Source organism: Papio anubis, chromosome 14 (genome assembly GCF_008728515.1).
Source record: "Papio anubis isolate 15944 chromosome 14, Panubis1.0, whole genome shotgun sequence".
NCBI classification, from domain to species: Eukaryota; Metazoa; Chordata; class Mammalia; order Primates; family Cercopithecidae; genus Papio; species Papio anubis.
The window spans coordinates 89,636,041-89,655,012 of record NC_044989.1 but is presented as its reverse complement, the minus strand read 5'-3'; the positions used below and the strand labels follow the sequence as shown (position 1 = coordinate 89,655,012).

Genomic DNA, 18,972 nt, shown 5'->3' with positions numbered 1-18,972 from the left:
TGTGAGTACCTGGATGTTTCAGTTGAAAGTACAGTATTGACTCTCCCTTTGTGTTCCTCTCTGTGAGAGCCAAATACACTAGCTGCTTCAACTCAGCCACCTTGACCAGCCCACAGCCCTCTCACTGCTGTATTTTTATATATAACACTTACAACTCTATAAAGTACTTCATTATACTCATTTTACAGGTGAAGATATTTTAGGCAGATAAAGACTGAATAAGATCTAAGTCCTTACAAGATGCAAAATCTGGAATTGACAATGTACATAACTGCTACGTGTCTCAAACTTAAGACGTAATTAGGCATTTCTAAAGCTCCACGCTTTTTAAATGTTGAAATTTTTTTGAGTTTTAAAGAATTATTTACTTAAAAAATATGATTATGGGGATGTGTGGCCAAGATGGCTGACTAGAAGCAGCTACGGTGCATGGCTCTCATGGAGAGGAATGAAAGGGGCAAGTCAATACAGCACCTTCAACTGAAACAACCAGGTGCTTGCAATACCCACATAATCAAGGAAACAACTCCAGCCAGCCACAAGCAACAGTGTTTTATCCACCTGAGACAGAGTTCCTAGGGCACAGGGCAGGCCACCATCTTTGTTGTGTGGGCAACTTGGCCATTCCAGCCTGTGGGCTTTTGAGAGCCCAAACCAACTGAGGGCAGAAGGGATCCCCCACGCAACACAGCTGCTCTACCAAAATGTGGCCAGACTGCCTCTTTAAGTGGATCTCCAATCCATTCCTCCTCACTGGGCAGGACCTCCCAAATGGGGCCTGCAGCTACTCCTGCAGGTGCTCTCAGGCTGACGGAGATTTGAATTCTCCCTGGGATGAGTTCCCTGGGGGAGAAGGGAGCCGCCATCTTTGCTGTTTGGGTGACTCAGCTGTTCCAGTCTGTGGGCTTTGGAGAGTCCAAAGTGACTAGGGTGGAGGGAATCCCCAGAACAGCACAACTGCTCTACCAAATCATGGCAAAATTCTTTAAGTAGATCACCGATCCATTCCTCACTGGATGAGACCTCCTAAGTGGGGCTTCCACCCCTTAGTTCTAGAGCTGACAGAGATTTATATTCTCCCTTGGAGAGAGTTGTCGAGGTCCTGCCAATTAAGAAGGAATGGGTCAGGAACCTGCTAAAAGAATCTGCCTGGCGAAGATTTTGTAGAGTACCTATGTTGTGCTGGGAGATCCCTTCGGCCCCTGGTAGGTATGGATTCTACACAGCCCTCAGGCTCAAGTGGCTAAGTTGTGCAAACAGCAAAGATGGCAGCTCATCTTTGGCCATCTCATCCCAAGAATTCAAATCTCTTTGGGCCCAAGAACACTAGCAGTAGTGACTGGAGGTCCCAGTGGTGTGATTCCTCACCGGACAGGACCTTGAGAACTCCATGCCAGGGAGAATTCAAATCTCTGGCAGCCTGAGGACACTGGGGGTGGTGGCTGGAGGCCCGAGTTGAAAGGACCCTCACTGGGCAGGAACTGGAGACTTCCATGCCAGGAAGAATTCAAATCTCTGTCAGCATGAGAACACAGGTGGGGGTGGCCGGAGGCCCCAGTTAGGAGAACCTTCACTGGGTGGGACCTTAAGAACTCCATGCCTGCAAGAATTCAAATCTCTGTCAACCAGAAAACACCGGGGCCGGGGGTGGCTAGAGGCCCCAGTTAGGAGAACCCTCACTGGGCAGGACCTAAAGACCTCCATGCCAGAGATAATTCAAATCTTTGTCAACCCCAGAACACTGGCGGGGTGGTTGCAGGCCTTAGTTGAGAGGTCTCTCACTGGGCAGGACCTTGAGACCTCCACGCAAGGGAGAACTCAAATCTCTGTCAGCCTGAGAACATGGGTGGGGGTGGCTGGAGACCCCAGCTAAAAGGACCCTCATTGGGTGGGACTTTGAGAACTACATGCCAGGGAGAATTCAGACGTCTGTCAGCCTGAGAATACCAGTAGGGTTGGCTGGAGGCCCCGGTTGGGAGGTCCCTCACTGGACAGGACCTCGAGACTTCCATGCCAGGGAGAATTCAAATCTCTTGTCAGCCTCAGAACACTGGCGGGGATGGCTGCAGGCTCCCCGTTGGGAGGTCCCTCACTGGGCGGGACCCTGATACCTCCATGCCAGGGAGAATTCAAATCTCTGTCAGCCCCAGAACACCAGTGGGGTTGGCTGGAGACCCCAGCTAAAAGGACCCTCACTGGGCACGACCTTGAGAACTCCATGCCAGGGAGAATTCAAATCTCTGTCAGCCTGAGAACACTGGGGGTGGGGGCGGGTTGGCTGGAAGCCCAAGTTGAAAAGACCCTCACCGGGGGCAGGAACTGGAGACCTCCATGCCAGGAAGAATTCAAATCTCCCTCAACATGAGAACACAGGTGGGGGTGGCCAGAGGCCCCAGTTAGGAGAACCTTTACCGGGTGGGACTCCAAGAACGCCATGCCTGGGAGAATTCAAATCTCCATCAGTCCGAGAACACTGGCGGGGGTGGCTGGAGGCCCTGGTTGGGAGGTTCCTCACTGGGCAAAACCCCGAGATCTCCATGCCAGGGAGAATTCAAATCTCTGTCAGCCTGAGAACACCAGTTGGGGTGACTGGAGGCCCCAGCTAAAAGGACCCTCATTGGGCAGGACCTTGAGAACTACATGCCAGGGAGAATTCAGATCTCTGTCAGCCCGAGAACATGGGTGGGGGTAGCTGGAGGCCACAGGTGAGAGATCCCTCACTGGGCAGGACCTCAAGACCTCCATTTCAGGGAGAATTCAAATCTCTGTCAGCCCCAGAACACTAGTGAGGGTGGCTGAAGGCCAAGGTCTTTCACTGGCCGGGACCCCGAGACCTCCATGCCAGGGAGAATTCAAATCTCTGTCAGCCCGAGAACACTGGTGGGGGTGGCTGGAGGCCCCAGTTGGGAGGTCCCTCACTGAGCAGGACCTTGAGACCTCCATACCAGGGAGAATTCAAAATCTCTGTCAGCCCGAGAACACTGGTGGGGTGGCTGGAGGCCCCAGTTGGGAGGTCCCTCACTGAGCAGGACCTTGAGACCTCCATGCCAGGGAGAATTCGAATCTCTGTCAGCCCGAGAACACTGGTGGGGGTGGCTGGAGGCCCCAGTAGGGAGGTCCTTCACTGGGCCAGACCCGGAGACCTCCATGCCAGGGAGAATTCAAACCTCTGTCAGCCTGACAACACCGGTGGGGGTAGCTTCAGACCCCAGCTAAAAGAACCCTCATTGGGTGAGACCTCGATAACTATCTGCCAGAGAGAATTCAAATCTCTGTCAGCCTGAGAACACAGGTAGGGGTGGCCAGAGGCCCCAGTTAGGAGAACCCTCACTGGGTGGGACCCCAAGAACTCCATGCCTGGGAGAATTCAAATCTCTGTCAGCCCAAGAACACCGGCGGGGGTGGCTGGAGGCTCCGGTTGGGAGGTCCCTCACTGGGCGGGGCCTAAAGATCTCCATGCCAGGGAGAACTCAAATCTCTGTCAGCCCCAGAACACTGGCGGGGGTGGCGGCAGGCCCCCAGTTGGGAGGTCCCTCATGGGGCGGGACCTCGAGACCTCCATGCCAGGGAGAACTCAAATCTCTGTCAGCCCAAGAACACTGGTGGGGGTAGCTGGAGGCCCGGGTTGGGAGGTCCCTCACTTTGAAGTAGGGACCTAAACACCTCCATGCCAGGGAGAACTCAAATCTCTGTCAGCCCCAGAACACTGGTGGAAGTGGGTGTAGGCCCCAATAGGGAGGTCCCTCACTGAGCAGGACCTTGAGACCTCCATGCCAGGGAGAATCCAAATCTCTCTCAGCCCCAGAACACTGGTGGGGCTGGCTGGAGGCCCCAGTTGGGAGGTCCCTCACTTGGCAGGACCTCAAGACCTCCATGCCAGGGAGAATCCAAATCTGTCATCCTGAGAACACCGGCGGGGTTGCCATAGCAAGGTGCTCTACCAAAATGTGGCCACACTGGCTCTTTAAGAAGGTCTCTAATGCATTCTTCCTCACTGGGCAGGACCTTCCAACCAGGGCCTCCAGCCACCCCTACCAGTGTTCTGGAGCTGACAGAGATTATCCCTGAGCATGGAGGTCTCAGGAATCCCAGTGAGGACCTGCATAACGAGAGACCAGTGTTCTCTGAGCTGACAGGTAATTCTGAGATGGAGTCTTGAGGTCCTCAAGTGAGGAGTCTCTAACGAACTCCCCACTTGTCAGGCAGCATTAATTCTCTAACATCAAAGTCTCTCAAAATCCCACAGTGAGGACCTCCTTTGGACTTCCTACCAGTATTCTCGGCAGAGGTGTCTCCATGGAAGATGGAGTCCTGCTCAGTGAGGGACCTCCCAGCCACTTGCAGTGTTCTCGGGCTGACAGGGGTTTGGTGCTCCCTTGGAGGTCTCGGGTCTGGCCAGTGAGGACCTCCCCGGGGCCTCCAGCCACCAGTGTTCTCGGGCTGACAGGGGCGGGGTTCTCCCTGTGAAGATGCTCTGCTCGAGGACACGCCCAACTGGGGCCTCCCAGCCACCCTCCCAGTGTTCTGGGGCTGACAGGGGTACTCCCTGGTGCTCAGGTCTCAGGTCCTGCTCAGTGAGGGACGCCAGCTGCCTCCAGCCACCCCACCAGTGTTCTCCGGGCTGACAGGGTTTGGGCTCTCCCAGCAATCACCGAGGTCTGGCCAGTGACGGACCCTGGGGGCCCATGCCCCTGTTCTCGGGCAGAAGGTAGTGCTCAGTGAGGGACCTCCCAACTGGCCCACCAGTGTTCTCAGGCTGTTTGAGATGCTCCCTGGTATAAGGTGAGGTCCTTGCTTTCAGTCTCCTAACTGGAGTCAACCACCCCCCCTGTTCTCGGGCTGACGAGAACTATTCTCATTGTGGAGATCTCGGTCTGGCTGAGGGGACACTCCCAGCCCTTGCAGTGTTCTCAGGCATTTGTGAGGCTTCTCCCTGGTGAGAGGTCTCAAGGTCCCTGTAATGGTGAACTCAGCCACCCACGTGTGCTCGAGCTGACAGAGGTGAATTGCTCCCCTGGCATGGAGGTCTCAGGCTGCTCGGTGAGGACCTCGGACTACTCCAGCCACCCTCGCCGGTGTTCTGGGGCTGACAGAGACTTGAATTATCTTTGGGATGCGGGCAGGGAGGTCCTTCCTACAACTCGAGGGACACTCCCAACTGGGGCCTCCAGCCACCCCCACTAGTGTTCTCGGGCTGACAGAGATTTGAGTTCTCCCTGGCATGGAGGCCTGGAGGTCCAGCCCAATGAGGGTCCTTTCAGCTGGGGCCTCCAGCCACCCATACTGGTGTTCTCAGGCTGACAGAGATTTGAATTCCTGGAATGAGTTCCCATGGGCAGGAGCAAGGAGCCATCTTTGCTGTTTGTGCAACTTAGTTGTTACAGCCGGCAGGCTTTGGAGAATCCATACCTACCAGGGGCAAAAGGGATCCATCAGCACAGCACAGCTACTCTACAAAATCTTGGAAGGCAGATTCTTTTACCAGGTTCCTGCCCATTACTCCTTACTGGGCAGGACCTCGACAACTTCTTCCCAGGGAAAATTTAAATCTCTGTCAGCTTGAGAACACAGGTAAGGTGGTGGGGGCCCCAGGTGGGAGGTTCTACCCCGTAAGGAGGAAAGAATCAGGGATCTGCTTAAAGAATCTGCCTGGCCACTATTTGGTAGAGCAGTTGTGCTGTGCTGGGGGATCTCTTCTGCCCCCAGTCGGTTTGGACTCTCCAAAGTTGGCCCCACCCTCTCCCCCAGGCCCCAGTTGGAAGGATTCCCACTGGACAGGAACTCCAGAACTCCTTCCCAGGGAGAATGCAAATTTCTGTCAGCCCGAGACACCGGCGGGGTGTCTGGTTTGGAGGAACAGATTGGGAATCCCCTTAAAGAATCTGTCTGGGGCCGGTCACGGTGGCTTACGCTTGTAATCCCAACACTTTGGGAGGCACAGCAGGCCGGATCACTTGAGGTCAGGAGTTCCAGACCAGCCTGGCCAATATGGTGAAACCCCATCTCTACTAAAAATACAAAAAATTAGCTGTGCGTGGTGATGGGCACACGTAGTCCCAGATATTTCGGAGGCTGAGGCAGGAGAATTGCTTGAACCCAGGATGTGAAAGGTGCGGTAAGCCGAGATCATGCCACTGTACTCCAGCCTGGGTGACAGAGCAAGACTTCTCAAAAAAAAAAAAAAAAAAAAAGAATCTGGGCACATTTTGGTAGAGCAGCTGTGCTGTGCCAGGGATCCCTTCTACCTCATCAGTTTGCACTGTCCAAAGCCCACAGGCTGGAATGGCTGTGTCGCCCAAACAGTAAAGATGGTGGCCAGCTCCTCCCCCGGGAAACTCATCCCAGGGAGCGCCAGCATCCTTGGCACAAGTTGGCAAGTATTGGCTGAAATGACAGGTGCCCTTGGGAAATTTGAAAGGGTTATCCACGTACGGTTGTTGATTATTTTTACAATTTTCCCGAGATGTCTTTATCGTTCTCTGACTCTCCTGTCTATGGTCAGACATTTGGCTCTCAGAGGTGACTTTCTGGCTGAAGAATGTGGATTCTTCACTGTCTTGTGCTTAGAGGGGGCTCTGTAATCCCAGAAATGTCCATATCTGATGAAAGAAAGCAAAGAAGAATGAAGCAAAAAGAGATACATATCATATTCATAAGAAGATTCAATGCTATTAAGATGTCAGTTCTTTCCAATGTATAGATTCAATGCAATTAAAAATCTAAGTGAAAATGTTTATATGGAGAGGCAAAAGACCTTGAATAGCTAACACCATATTGAAGGAGAAGAACAAACTTGGAGGACAGACACTACTCAATTTCAAGGCTGACTGTGAGGCTACAGTAATGGAGACAGTGTGGTATCAGTGAAAGAACAAACGGATAAAATGAGATAGAGAGTTCAGAAATAGAAACACATTAATGCATTCAATTAATTTTTGTCAAAAAAGTAAAGGTATTATGATGATGAAACAGTTTTTTCAGGAAGGGCTTCTGGAATACCTGGATATCCACATGCAAAAAATAAATAAATAAATCACAGACCTTACACCCCCAACAAAATTAACTCAAAATGGATCATCAACATAAATACACAAAAACCCATAAAATTTATAGAAGATAATATAGAAGAAAATACAGATTATCTTGGGTTTAATGATGACCTTTAGAAAAAACACCAAAGTTGAAGTCAATAGAAGAAAGAATTGATAAGTTGGACTTGATGAAAATGTAACATTTTTACACCATTAGAGACACTGAAAGAAAAGAAAAACCACAGATGGAAAAAATATTTGCCAAAACATATCTGATTAAGAACTATTATTCAAAACATATTAGTATTCTTAAAGCTGATCAGTAAAAGACATGAGCTAAAGACCTTAACAAGTACCTCACCAAGTAAATTATACAAATGGAAAATAAACATATGTAATGAGGCTACATACAATATTTCCTCAGAGAAATGCAACCATGAGATGCCACTGCACACGTATTAGAATAACCAAAATCTAGAATGACTGACAACATCAAGTGCTGGCAAGGATCTGGAACAAAAGGAAACTTCATTCATTGCTTGTGGGAATGCAAAATGGTGCAGCCACTTCTTGAAATTTGTATTTTATGTACCTCAACAGCATGGCCTTCACTGTTCACATTCCTATTATCATTTTGGTCAACCACTTAACCAAGGTCTAATAAGTTCCACACATTTCCTCATCTTCCTGTCTTCTTTGCCTATTACCCAGTTCCAAAGCAAATTCTGCATTATCAGGTATTTTTAAAGCAAAACCCCACTCCTTGTTGCTAATTTCTGTTAGCAACACAGAATAACACAGAAAAGAGCAACACAGAAAAACACAAACTTTTGTGTTGCTATAAAAAAATACCTGAGACTGGGTAATTTATAAGGAACAGAGGTTTGTTTGCCTTACAGTTTTGCAGGCTGTAGAAGCATGGCAGTGGCATCCACACAGTTTCTGGTCAGGGACCCAAAAGGCTTTTACTTGTGGCTAAAGGTGAAGAGACAACAGGTATGTCACACATGGCTAGAGAGGTAGGAAGAGAGAGGAGGGGTGCCACACTGTTTTAAATAACCATCTTTCATGTAATACAGTGTGAACTCACTCATTAGTGAAAACAGGGCAAAAAGCTATTCAGGAGAGATCAACCACCATGACCCAAACACCTCCCACTAGGTCCCACCTCCAACATCGGGGATCAAATCTTGACACAGTATTTGGAGGGTACAAGTTTGCAAACAATATCACTCTCTTTTTGTCTTTGACTTTGGACAATTTCATTATAGTGTATCTTGTTGTGAGTCCCTGGATTCACCTTATTTGGTTTCCTTTGGGCTTTCTGGACCAGGCTTTCTGTTTTCTTCCCCATGCTTGATAAGTATGTCATTATTCCTTTAAATATTTTTCTGTTCCTTTCTTCTTCTCTTCTCCTTCAGGCATGCCGATAATGTGAGAGTGGTCCTGCTTGACGGTGTCCCATAACTCTCTAAAGTTGTCTTCATCCTTTTTGCATTATCTTTTTTTTTTCTGATCCTCAGATTAGATAATTTTCAGTGACCAGTCTTAAAGCTCACTGATAGATTCTGTCAATGAACACCTCTATTAAATTTTTTTCAGTTCAGTTACAGTACACTTTAGATCTATGATTTGTTTGACATTATTGTATAACGTTTTTCCTTTTCTTGACGTTCTCAGCTTGTTCTTGCAAAGCTATCTTGACCTCAGTGATTATTGTTACGACCACTATTTGGAAATATCTATCAGATAAATTACATATCTGCACTTCACTCAGGTGCTGGAGATTTATCTTGTTTTCTTACTTTGAATGTATTTCCTTGTTTCTTCATTTTTCCTTGACTCTCTCTGTTGGCTCCTGTGCATTTGATAAGACTGGCCTCATGTAGGAAAAGGATCTCACCAAACTTTCCAGCCAGAGATCTTCAGGTACCTCTCAAATCCTTGTGTGCTATAGTGTTGTCTTTGTTTTTTGTGGCTCCCTGGAACTTAGGATGTGCCATGCCTTGCCGGTAACCAAAAATTGGTTAAGGTAGGAGCCAGACAATCCAGATGTAGTTAAAAAGTTAGAAGGCTGGATGAGTGTTTCAATTCTTTCTAACTACATGATGAAGATTAGTATGGACATTTATCTCCCACTCTCTCTCCATTAAGCTTGGTAGAGGATCTGTGACAAACACACGTATGCACACTCTGGATGCAGCCTCTGATCCTGAGGAGATAGCTTCTGAATGTGGGCCCATTGTATGCTTACATCTTTGTTTTCTGTGGTCTAAACACACTCAAAAATACAAAATCCTGTCGACTCCTAGAGCAAAGTTGTCAAGAAAACAGTTCCTTGGGCACTAACTATAGAGGCTGTGGAATTTGATGCATGATCCAAAAATATTTTCATTTAATAAACATCTTTGCATGTCACACATTTAATGGGAAACAAGATATGTTAACAGTCTAGTAATACAATTTTATCTTTTAGATTTTGTTTTGTCAGCACGTACTCTTTTTGTTTTGTTTTGCATTTGAGATGGAGTCACTCTGTCGCTCAGGCTAGAGTGCAGTGGCACGATCTTGGCTCACTGAAACCTCTGCCTCCCAGTTTCAAGTGATTCTCCCACCTCAGCCTCCTGAGTAGCTGAGACTATAGGCATGCACCACCACTCCCGGCTAATTTTTGTATTTTTAGTAGAGACAGGGTTCCACCATATTGTCCAGGCTGGTCTTGAACTCCTGGCCTCAAGTGATCCATCCGCTCTGGCCTCCCAAAGTGCTGAGAAAACAGGCATAAGCCACTGCAGCCAGCCAGCACATATTCTTGTTATGCTTTTAAAACTAGTTATTGATTTAGAGTTTACTCATTGGTAGATTCTAGTGCAGAAGCTATAGAGCAGCAGTCCCCAACTTTTTTGGCACCAGGCACCAGTTTTGTGAAAGATAATTTTTCCATAGATGGGGGTTTGGGGGATGGTTTCAGGATGATGATTCAAGCATATGACATCTATTGTGCACTTTATTTCTATTATTACTACATTGTAATACATAATGAAATAATTACACGACTCATCATAATGTAGAATCAATGGGAGTCCTGAGCTTGTTTTTCTGCAACTAGATGGTCCCATCTTGAAGAGACAGGAGACGATGACATACCATCAGGCATTAGAGTCTCATAAGGAGCATGTGACCTAGATCCCTTGAATGTGCAATTCACAATAGGGTTTTCACTCCTATGAGAATCTAATGCCTTTGCTGATCTGACAGGAGGCAGAACTCAGGTGGTAATGTGAGCCACAGGGAGTGGCTGGAAATACAGATGCAGCTTCACTCGCTTGCCTGCCACTCACCTCCTGCCGTGTAGCCTGGCTCCTAACAGGTCATGGACCTGTCCGTGGCCTGGGGGTTGGGGACCCCTGCTATAGAGGATCCGGATTTAAATTCAGAAGAAGTCAGAATGAAAAAGAAAGAATTATATTCCTTAGCTAAATGATTTCACAGTTAACTAAGAGAAAGTCAGTATGAGTTGAAACGTTTATCAGTGTTAATAAGAATGAAAAATAAGTACAATATGCAATTACTATTAAATGTAATTTGCCCATAGTTGCACACTAAATTCATTATCATGGCAGTTAAGTATCAGAGCTTCTGCATTTCTCACTCTTCATTTGTGTATTCAGCAACCATGTGCTAAGGTACTAGGACAAGCACTGGAATTATAAGATAAAGATGATACGGTCCACCCCTCAACAACTGTATGCTATAATCTGAAAAAACAAACAGGCAATTCCCATACAGAGTCATACATACAATGACAGGCATAAGACAGCACTTACTGGAAAACACAGAAGGGATACTAGCCCAGGTTTGTGTCAGTATTGTAGGCTTTTTGGTGGAGACAATTCATAGGTTAATATCTGAAGGAGAAGGAAAACACATGGCGAATAGAGGGAAGAAGTAAATGCAAAGAGCTGGAGGTGAGGATGCTCACTGTGGAACTCCATGTAGTCTAGTTTGGCTGGATGCTAGAACAAAGGGGCAGAGTGTGGTAAGTGGTGAAATATAAGGCTGAATAACTTGACAAGAACCACACTGATGTGGGAGTTTTGATTCCATGCTAAGGAATTTTCAACTTTTCCCAGGGGCAAAAGTAAACCAATAACAAAGTCAATGACTGGAGATTTAAAATGTCACTGGTCAAGTGACTGCTTGTGACCTGTAATTGCTTAACTAATTATTATCAACGAGTGTGGGGTCTGTTTGCCTTAAATCACTACCTTAAACCTTGAGAAGTTGATGATGCCTTTGTTTTCTGAGAACAGTTTCAGTGAGCAGGCTGACAGTTCTATAGGGGTGGCAGAAGAAAAGTGTAGGGCCAGAAAAAAAGGGATACACAGACTTCTCACGATTTTTTTAAAGCTATGGAACATGACGAATTAATAAGGCATAAGTATACTCTTCACTGTGAATGTTTATGTTTTCACATCTTTCACTGGATATGTGTAAGAAAAAATATTTAATGTAGCATTTATTAACCAAGCAATTGAGAGGAATACCGTTTATTTCAGAAATCAATGATTTGAATTTAATTCATAAATTTTGGCAACATACCTTCATCTACTTCCTGAACACAGGCAGCATCTGAAATAAATCAAATATTACTTATAATGTTTCAGTCAAACAAGGGACATTATCATGTAAACCCACTGTAAGTCATGGAGCATCTGTCCTGTAGATTGATCATCCCTAATCTAAAAATCTGAAATCCAAAATGCTCTACAATCTGAAACTCTCTGAGCACGGACATGACGCCACAACTGCAGCATTCCACACCTGACCTCATGTGACAGGCTGCGGTGAAAACAGTAAAAACTTTGTTACCTGCAAAAAATTACTGTAGAACATCATAGAGGATTACCTTCAGGCTATGTGCATAACTTATATATGAAACATAAACGAATTTCATGTTTAGACTCAGGTACCACCCCCAAGGTATTTCATTAGGTATACACAAATATTCCAAAATCTGAAAAAAATCTACTTCTGGTCCCAAGCATTTTGGACAAGGGATATTTAACCCGTCCTACTGGAAAAATAAAATTCCTTTTCAGTATGACAGAAATTAAGAGATTGGCTTACCAAACTTGAACGCTGCAGGATTTTCTCAAGCCGCTCAATTTGGTCATCCTGTTTTTTAATAGTTTTTCTCATCATGGCATTTTCTACTTCAAGCCTAAAATGTGCATTTTAAAATAATTACTCTCACACATAAATTTTTTAACATCATGTAAATTCTACATAAACTTCTGAAGGTATAATTACACAAATTCTTAGCAATTGTAAAAGTAGATGATTGGGCTACTGTGTCATTTTTCTACCTGCGTTTTGTTGATAATATGAAAAATTTAGGAATAATATAGAAAAATGATGTATTTCAACATAGCTTACAAATGAAACTTCTTTGGCTTCACAAAGGCATACTTATTATCATAACTGATACAATTTTCATACTACAGTGCTCTTTTGCTTTATAAATACTCAAGTTATTTTGTGTGCTGCTTCAAATTTTACTTGTGTACATGGCCTTCCGTCTCCTTAGTACATCTTATAGTAGCTATAAGTTGATCCCGTATTTCTTGAAACTAAAACAAAGAATTAAAAAAAATTACATTTGGAAATGATCTAAATGTCCATTAGTAGATGAATGAACCAACAAAATACATATAAAATGTTTTTAGACTATTAAGATCTTTTAAAAAAGATCATAATCTAGTAGAAACCATCCCATTACCTGTTTTTTGTAATTAATTTGAGTGGGACACTGCTACACCCCTTCAATCTGCATACTGTTTACGGCTACTTTTGTGCTACAATGGCAGGGCTGAGTTACTGCAACAAGGATCTTATGGCTCACAAAGCCTTAAAAAATACTATCTGGCCATTTACAGAAAAGTTCACTGACTCCTGCTCTAGGACTAAAACACAACATTCTTCTTGCTTTTGAATTACATTTTATCAGATAAACACTCAAACTTACAAACTGGTAAAATGTGGAAAGATAAAGGATTACCTCATGCTAAGCATTTATATTTTGAATTCTAAACGCTACCACATCAACTATAATTTTATTTTTTGTATGTATGCATTTAGTTTTATTATAGCAAAGCAACTTGCACATTTTTTAATATTTAAAACTAAATAAGCATCATTTTTCCTTTCTAGGGAAACAAGAAGAAAATTTAAAAATAAGCAGAAACAGGGAAGGGCCCGGTGGCTCATGCCTGTAATCCCAGCACTTTGGGAGGCCGAGGCTGGCGGATCACGAGGTCAGGAGATCAAGACCATCCTGGCTAACACGGTGAAACTGCCTCTCTACTAAAAATACAAAAAATTAGCTGGGCACGGTGGTGGGCACCTGTAGTCCCAGCTACTTGGGAGGCTTAGGCAGGAGAATGGCGTGAACCCAGAAGGCAGAGCTTGCGGTGAGCCGAGATCACGCCACTGTACTCCAGCCTGGGCAACAGAGCGAGACTCCGTCTCAAAAAAAAAAAAAAAAAAAAGGCAGGAACAAAATTAAAATCAACAAAGTCAGTTCCAAATAAGATCCTACAGGATCTTATTGACTCTCCCACCGAATAGCAGGACTCAAGTCATCATTAGGAGAGAAGTAATTTAAAAGCGTCATCTTAAACTGCAAGGATGCCCATTAAACATGCCAAAGGAGAAGCCTTGTTGTCTAAATGCCCACTTAACCAACCCAAACATCTCAAACCCATCCTTTGCTGACCTTCTATAACCCCCTTTTTAGTTTACCTTTTTCTATAAACAAGAGAAAATAGATACATGTTGGCAAATGCCAACTGTCCATATTCATATAGAGACAGAGTGTGCTCTCTGAGCCCAATACAAAGAGAGAGTGAGGACTTTCATCAAAATCAAAATTGATTTAGTAGAATGGCCTTTCTGAACAAGTTAACCTGAAATCTATGAAATAAGTATACACAGGTTCTTTATTCATTCAGAAAAGTAGAGATTAAAAATAAGATAACTTTCTGAAACATTCCATTAGACATTATCCTCTGAATTAATCTGGCTTGCCTCACCATGCCAATAGAGAAATCACTAAAAACAGACTGTTTAACAGGGAAAAAAAAACCTCTCTGAACTTCTGTGAGAAATGATGCATAATTCTCAACTTTCCTAAGGTTAAATATTTAAGAAAAAAAAATATGTATAAAAAATGGCAGAATGAAAGCCAGAGATTAAGATACAGGTGCAGGCCGGGCGCGGTGGCTCACGCCTGTAATCCCAGCACTCTAGGAGGCCGAGGCGGGCGGATCACCAGGTCAGGAGATCGAGACCATCCTGGCTAACAGGGTGAAACCCCGTCTCTACCGAAAATACAAAAAAAAAATTAGCCCGGCGTGGTGGTGGGTGCCTGTAGTCCCAGATACTCTGGTGGCTGAGGCAGGAGAATGGCTTGAACCCAGGAGGCGGAGCTTGCAGTGAGCCAAGATTGCGCCACTGCACTCCAGCCTGGGCGACAGAGCGAGACTCCGTCTCAAAAAAAAAAAAAAAAAGATACAGGTGCATTATAAAGATAATAACATTTAAAAATAATTAATGAAAATACAAAAGAAAGCATGCACTATAAAATTTTAATAAAATTAATTATAATAAAAATACAAAAGAAAGCCATCCACTAAAATTAGTACCCCGACACTTTATATCAGTTAACCAGCTCCAGATTAACAGTTGTTGGCGTGCAAAGTTTCATACATACTTGACTTATCCGGTCTAATTTCTTCCTTGAATCCTGCATCTCATTTTCTAAATGGACGCAGTGACGCGATGAAGCATCCAGCAAAGCTTTTGTTGATGATTGTTTGTTTAAGACATCATTTCGTTTCTGCTGAAGTTGTCTCACAACTACCTGATAAGATGTTATTTTTGTTACTAATTTTACAAATCATCTTATTATTAAACCATTAATAATATTTAACTCTGAAGTATACACTTTGAAAAATATCACCACACAGACCGATTCACCTTCTTTTCCTCGTGTGTACTCATTCCTGTGTATTACTGAATCCAGTTGAGGATACAGAAGGTGTTATCTTCCTGCCAAATTGGTATTGTTATTCACACAACATATTCAGTCCACTAGTCATTCCTCCCCTGATGAATTTGCAATGCTTAAAAACCTTCTGAAGTCTCAAAAAGAAATGAGTATGTGGGTGAGACTGATGGTAGTAACTTATACATTGTGGAATGATTTCCCTCTTTTTTTAAATTAGAAACTCAAATCAACCTCAGAGTTCTTCACATTAAATCATCTGCTTAAATCCTTCCAATAGATTTCTATCTCAGAAAAAAAGTAAAATTCCAGTGGCCTTAGATGCTCTAAGTAACCCGCCCTCCACCTCCTGCCCTGACTCAGCTGCTACTCTTTCCTCCCTACTCACTCCATTCCTACTCTATGTGAATCCTGACACTCCTCATCAGTCTGAAATCCTCCTCAGTCTGAAAATGGGGATCCAGTGTCAAACTAATAAATCGCAGACAGCTATGCCTCTCTTTGTCCTGGACAAAGTTATATCCAAATGATAGTAATTGAGCCTTGAAACAAAAATTATGAGCAAATTTTTTCTTTAAAAACTGAAAGTAAGGGGGGGCAGAGCAAGATGGCTGAATAGGAACAGCTCCAGTCTCTAGCTCCCAGCACCAGCGACACAGAAGACAGGTGATTTCCACATTATCAACTGAGGTACTGGGTTCATCTCACTGGGGAGTGCCGGACAATCGGTGCTGGTCAGCTGTTGCAACTCGACCAGCCAGAGCTGAAGCAGGGCGAGGCATCGCCTCACCTGGGAAGCGCAAGGGGGAAGGGAATCCCTTTTCCTAGCCAGTGGAACTGAGACACACAACACCTGGAAAATTGGGTAACTCCCACCCCAATACTGCGCTTTAAGCAAACGGGCACACCAGGAGATTATATCCCACACCTGGCGGGGAGGTTCCCATGCCCACGGAGCCTTCCTCATTGCTAGCACACCAGTCTGCGATCTAACCGCAAGTCAGCAGCGAGGCTGGGGGAGGGGCGCCCGCCATTGCTGAGGCTTAAGTAGGTAAACAAAGCCCTGGGAAGATCAAACTGGGTGGAGCTCACAACAGCTCAAGGAGGCCTGCCAGTCTCTGTAGACTCCACCTCTGGGGACAGGGCAGAGCTAAACAATAACAACAACAACAACAACAACAAAAAAGCAGCAGAAACCTCTGCAGATGCAAGCGACTCTGTCTGACAGCTTTGAAGAGAGCAGTGGATCTCCCAACACAGAGGTTGAGATCTGAGACCGGACAGACTGCCTGCTCAAGTGGGTCCCTGACCCCTGAGTAGTCTAACTAGGAGACATCCTCCACCAGGGGCACAACGACACCCCACACCTCACACGGTGGAGTACATCCCTGAGAGGAAGCTTCCAAAGCAAGAATCAGACAGGTCCACTCACTGTTCAGCAGTATTCTATCTTCTGCAGCCTCTGCTGCTGATACCCAGGCAAACAGGGTCTGGAGTGGACCTCAAGCAATCTCCAACAGACCTACAGCTGAGGGTCCTGACTGTTAGAAGGAAAACTATCAAACAGGAAGGACACTCACACCAAAACCCCATCAGTACATCACCATCATCAAAGGCCAGAGGCAGATAAAACCACAAAGATGGGGAAAAAGCAGGGCTTTTAAAGCTGGAAATTCAAAAAATAAGAGCACATCTCCCCCTCCAAAGGAACGCAGCTCATCACAAGCAATGGATCAAAGCTGGACGGAGAATGACTTTGACGAGATGAGAGAAGAAGGCTTCAGTCCATTAAACTTCTCAGAGCTAAAGGAGGAATTACATACCCAGTGCAAAGAAACTAAAAATCTTGAAAAAAGAGTGGAAGAATTGATAACCAGAAAAATTAATGCAGAGAAGGCCATAAACGAATGGACAGTGATGAAAACCATGACACGAGAAATACGTGACAAATGCACAAGCTTCAGTAACCGACTTGATCAACTGGAAGAAAGAGTATCAGCGATTGAGGATCAAATGAATGAAATGAAGCGAGAAGAGAAATCTAAAGAAAAAAGAAGAAAAAGATGAACAAAGCCTGCAAGAAGTATGGGATTATGTAAAAAGACCAAATCTACATCTGATTGGGGTGCCTGAAAGTGAGGGGGAAAATGGAACCAAGTTGGAAAACACTCTTCAGGATATCATCCAGTAGAACTTCCCCAACCTAGTAGGGCAGGCCAACATTCAAATTCAGGAAATACAGAGAACACCACAAAGATACTCCTCGAGAAGAGCAACTCCAAGACACATAATTGCCAGATTCACCAAAGTTGAAATGAAGGAAAAAATCTTAAGGGCAGCCAGAGAGAAAGATCGGGTTACCCACAAAGGGAAGCCCATCAGACTCACAGCAGATCTCTCGGCAGAAACTCCACAAGCCAAAAGAGAGTGGGGGCCAATATTCAACATTCTTAAAGAAAAGAATTTTAAACCCAGAATTTCATATCCAGCCAAACTAAGTTTCATAAGTGAAGGAGAAATAAAATCCTTTACAGATAAGCAAATGTTTAGAGATTTTGTCACCACTAGGCCTGCCTTACGAGAGACCCTGAAGGAAGCACTAAACATGGAAAGGAACAACCAGTACCAGCCATTGCAAAAACATGCCAAAATGTAAAGACCATTGAGGCTAGGAAGAAACTGCATCAACTAACGAGCAAAATAACCAGTTAATATCATAATGGCAGGATCAAGTTCAAACATAACAATATTAACCTTAAATGTAAATGGACTAAATGCTCCAATTAAAAGACACAGACTGGCAAACTGGAAAAAGAGTCAAGACCTATCAGTCTGCTGCATTCAGGAGACCCATCTCACATGCAGAGACATACATAAGGTCAAAATAAAGGGATGGAGGAAGATCTACCAAGCAAATGGAGAACAAAAAAAAGCAGGGGTTGCAATACTAGTCTCTGATAAAACAGACTTTAAACCATCAAAGATCAAAAGAGACAAAGAAGACCATTACATAATGGTAAAGGGATCAATTCAACAGGAAGAGCTAACTATCCTAAATATATATGCACCCAATACAGGAGCACCCAGATTCATAAAGCAAGTCCTTAGAGACTTACAAAGAGACTTAGACTCCTATACAATAATAATGGGAGACTTCAACACCCCACTGTCAACATTAGACAGATCAATGAGACAGAAAGTTAACAAGGATATCCAGGAATTCAACTCATCTCTGCAGCAAGCAGACCTAATAGACATCTACAGAACTCTTCACCCCAAATCAACAGAATATACATTCTTCTCAGCACCACATCACACTTATTCCAAAATTGACCACATAATTGGAAGTAAAGCACTCCTCAGCAAATCTACAAGAACAGAAATTATAACAAACTGTCTCTCAGACCACAGTGCAATCAAACTAGAACTCAGGACTAAGAAACTCAATCAAAACCGCTCAACTACATGGAAACTGAATAACCTGCTCCTGAATGACCACTGGGTACACAACGAAATGAAGGCAGAAATAAAGATGTTCTTTGAAACCAATGAGAACAAAGATACAACATACCAGAATCTCTGGGACACATTTAAAGCAGTGTGTAGAGGGAAATTTATAGCACTAAATGCCCACAAGAGAAAGCTGGAAAGATCTGAAATTGACACTCTAACATCACAATTAAAAGAACCAGAGAAGCAAGAGCAAACACATTCAAAAGCTAGCAGAAGGCAAGAAATAACTAAGATCACAGCAGAACTGAAGGAGATAGAGACACAAAAAAACCCTCCAAAAAATCAATGAATCCAGGAGCTGGTTTTTTGAAAAGATCAACAAAATTGATAGACCACTAGCAAGACTAATAAAGAAGAAAA

General features: G+C 44.4%; 1 protein-coding gene across 1 annotated transcript; it reads right to left on the bottom strand.

Moving 5' to 3' along the window:
• Positions 1–11,672: 11,672 nt before the first annotated feature.
• Positions 11,673–14,979, bottom strand: LOC116270365 (ankyrin repeat domain-containing protein 36B-like; the record flags this gene model as incomplete). Its single annotated transcript, XM_031655584.1, has 3 exons — positions 11,673–12,255; positions 12,594–12,664; positions 14,806–14,979. Coding segments are annotated over 3 exons (405 nt in total), but the record flags the coding sequence as incomplete, so codon positions are not given.
• Between the last annotated feature and the right edge of the window lie 3,993 nt (positions 14,980–18,972).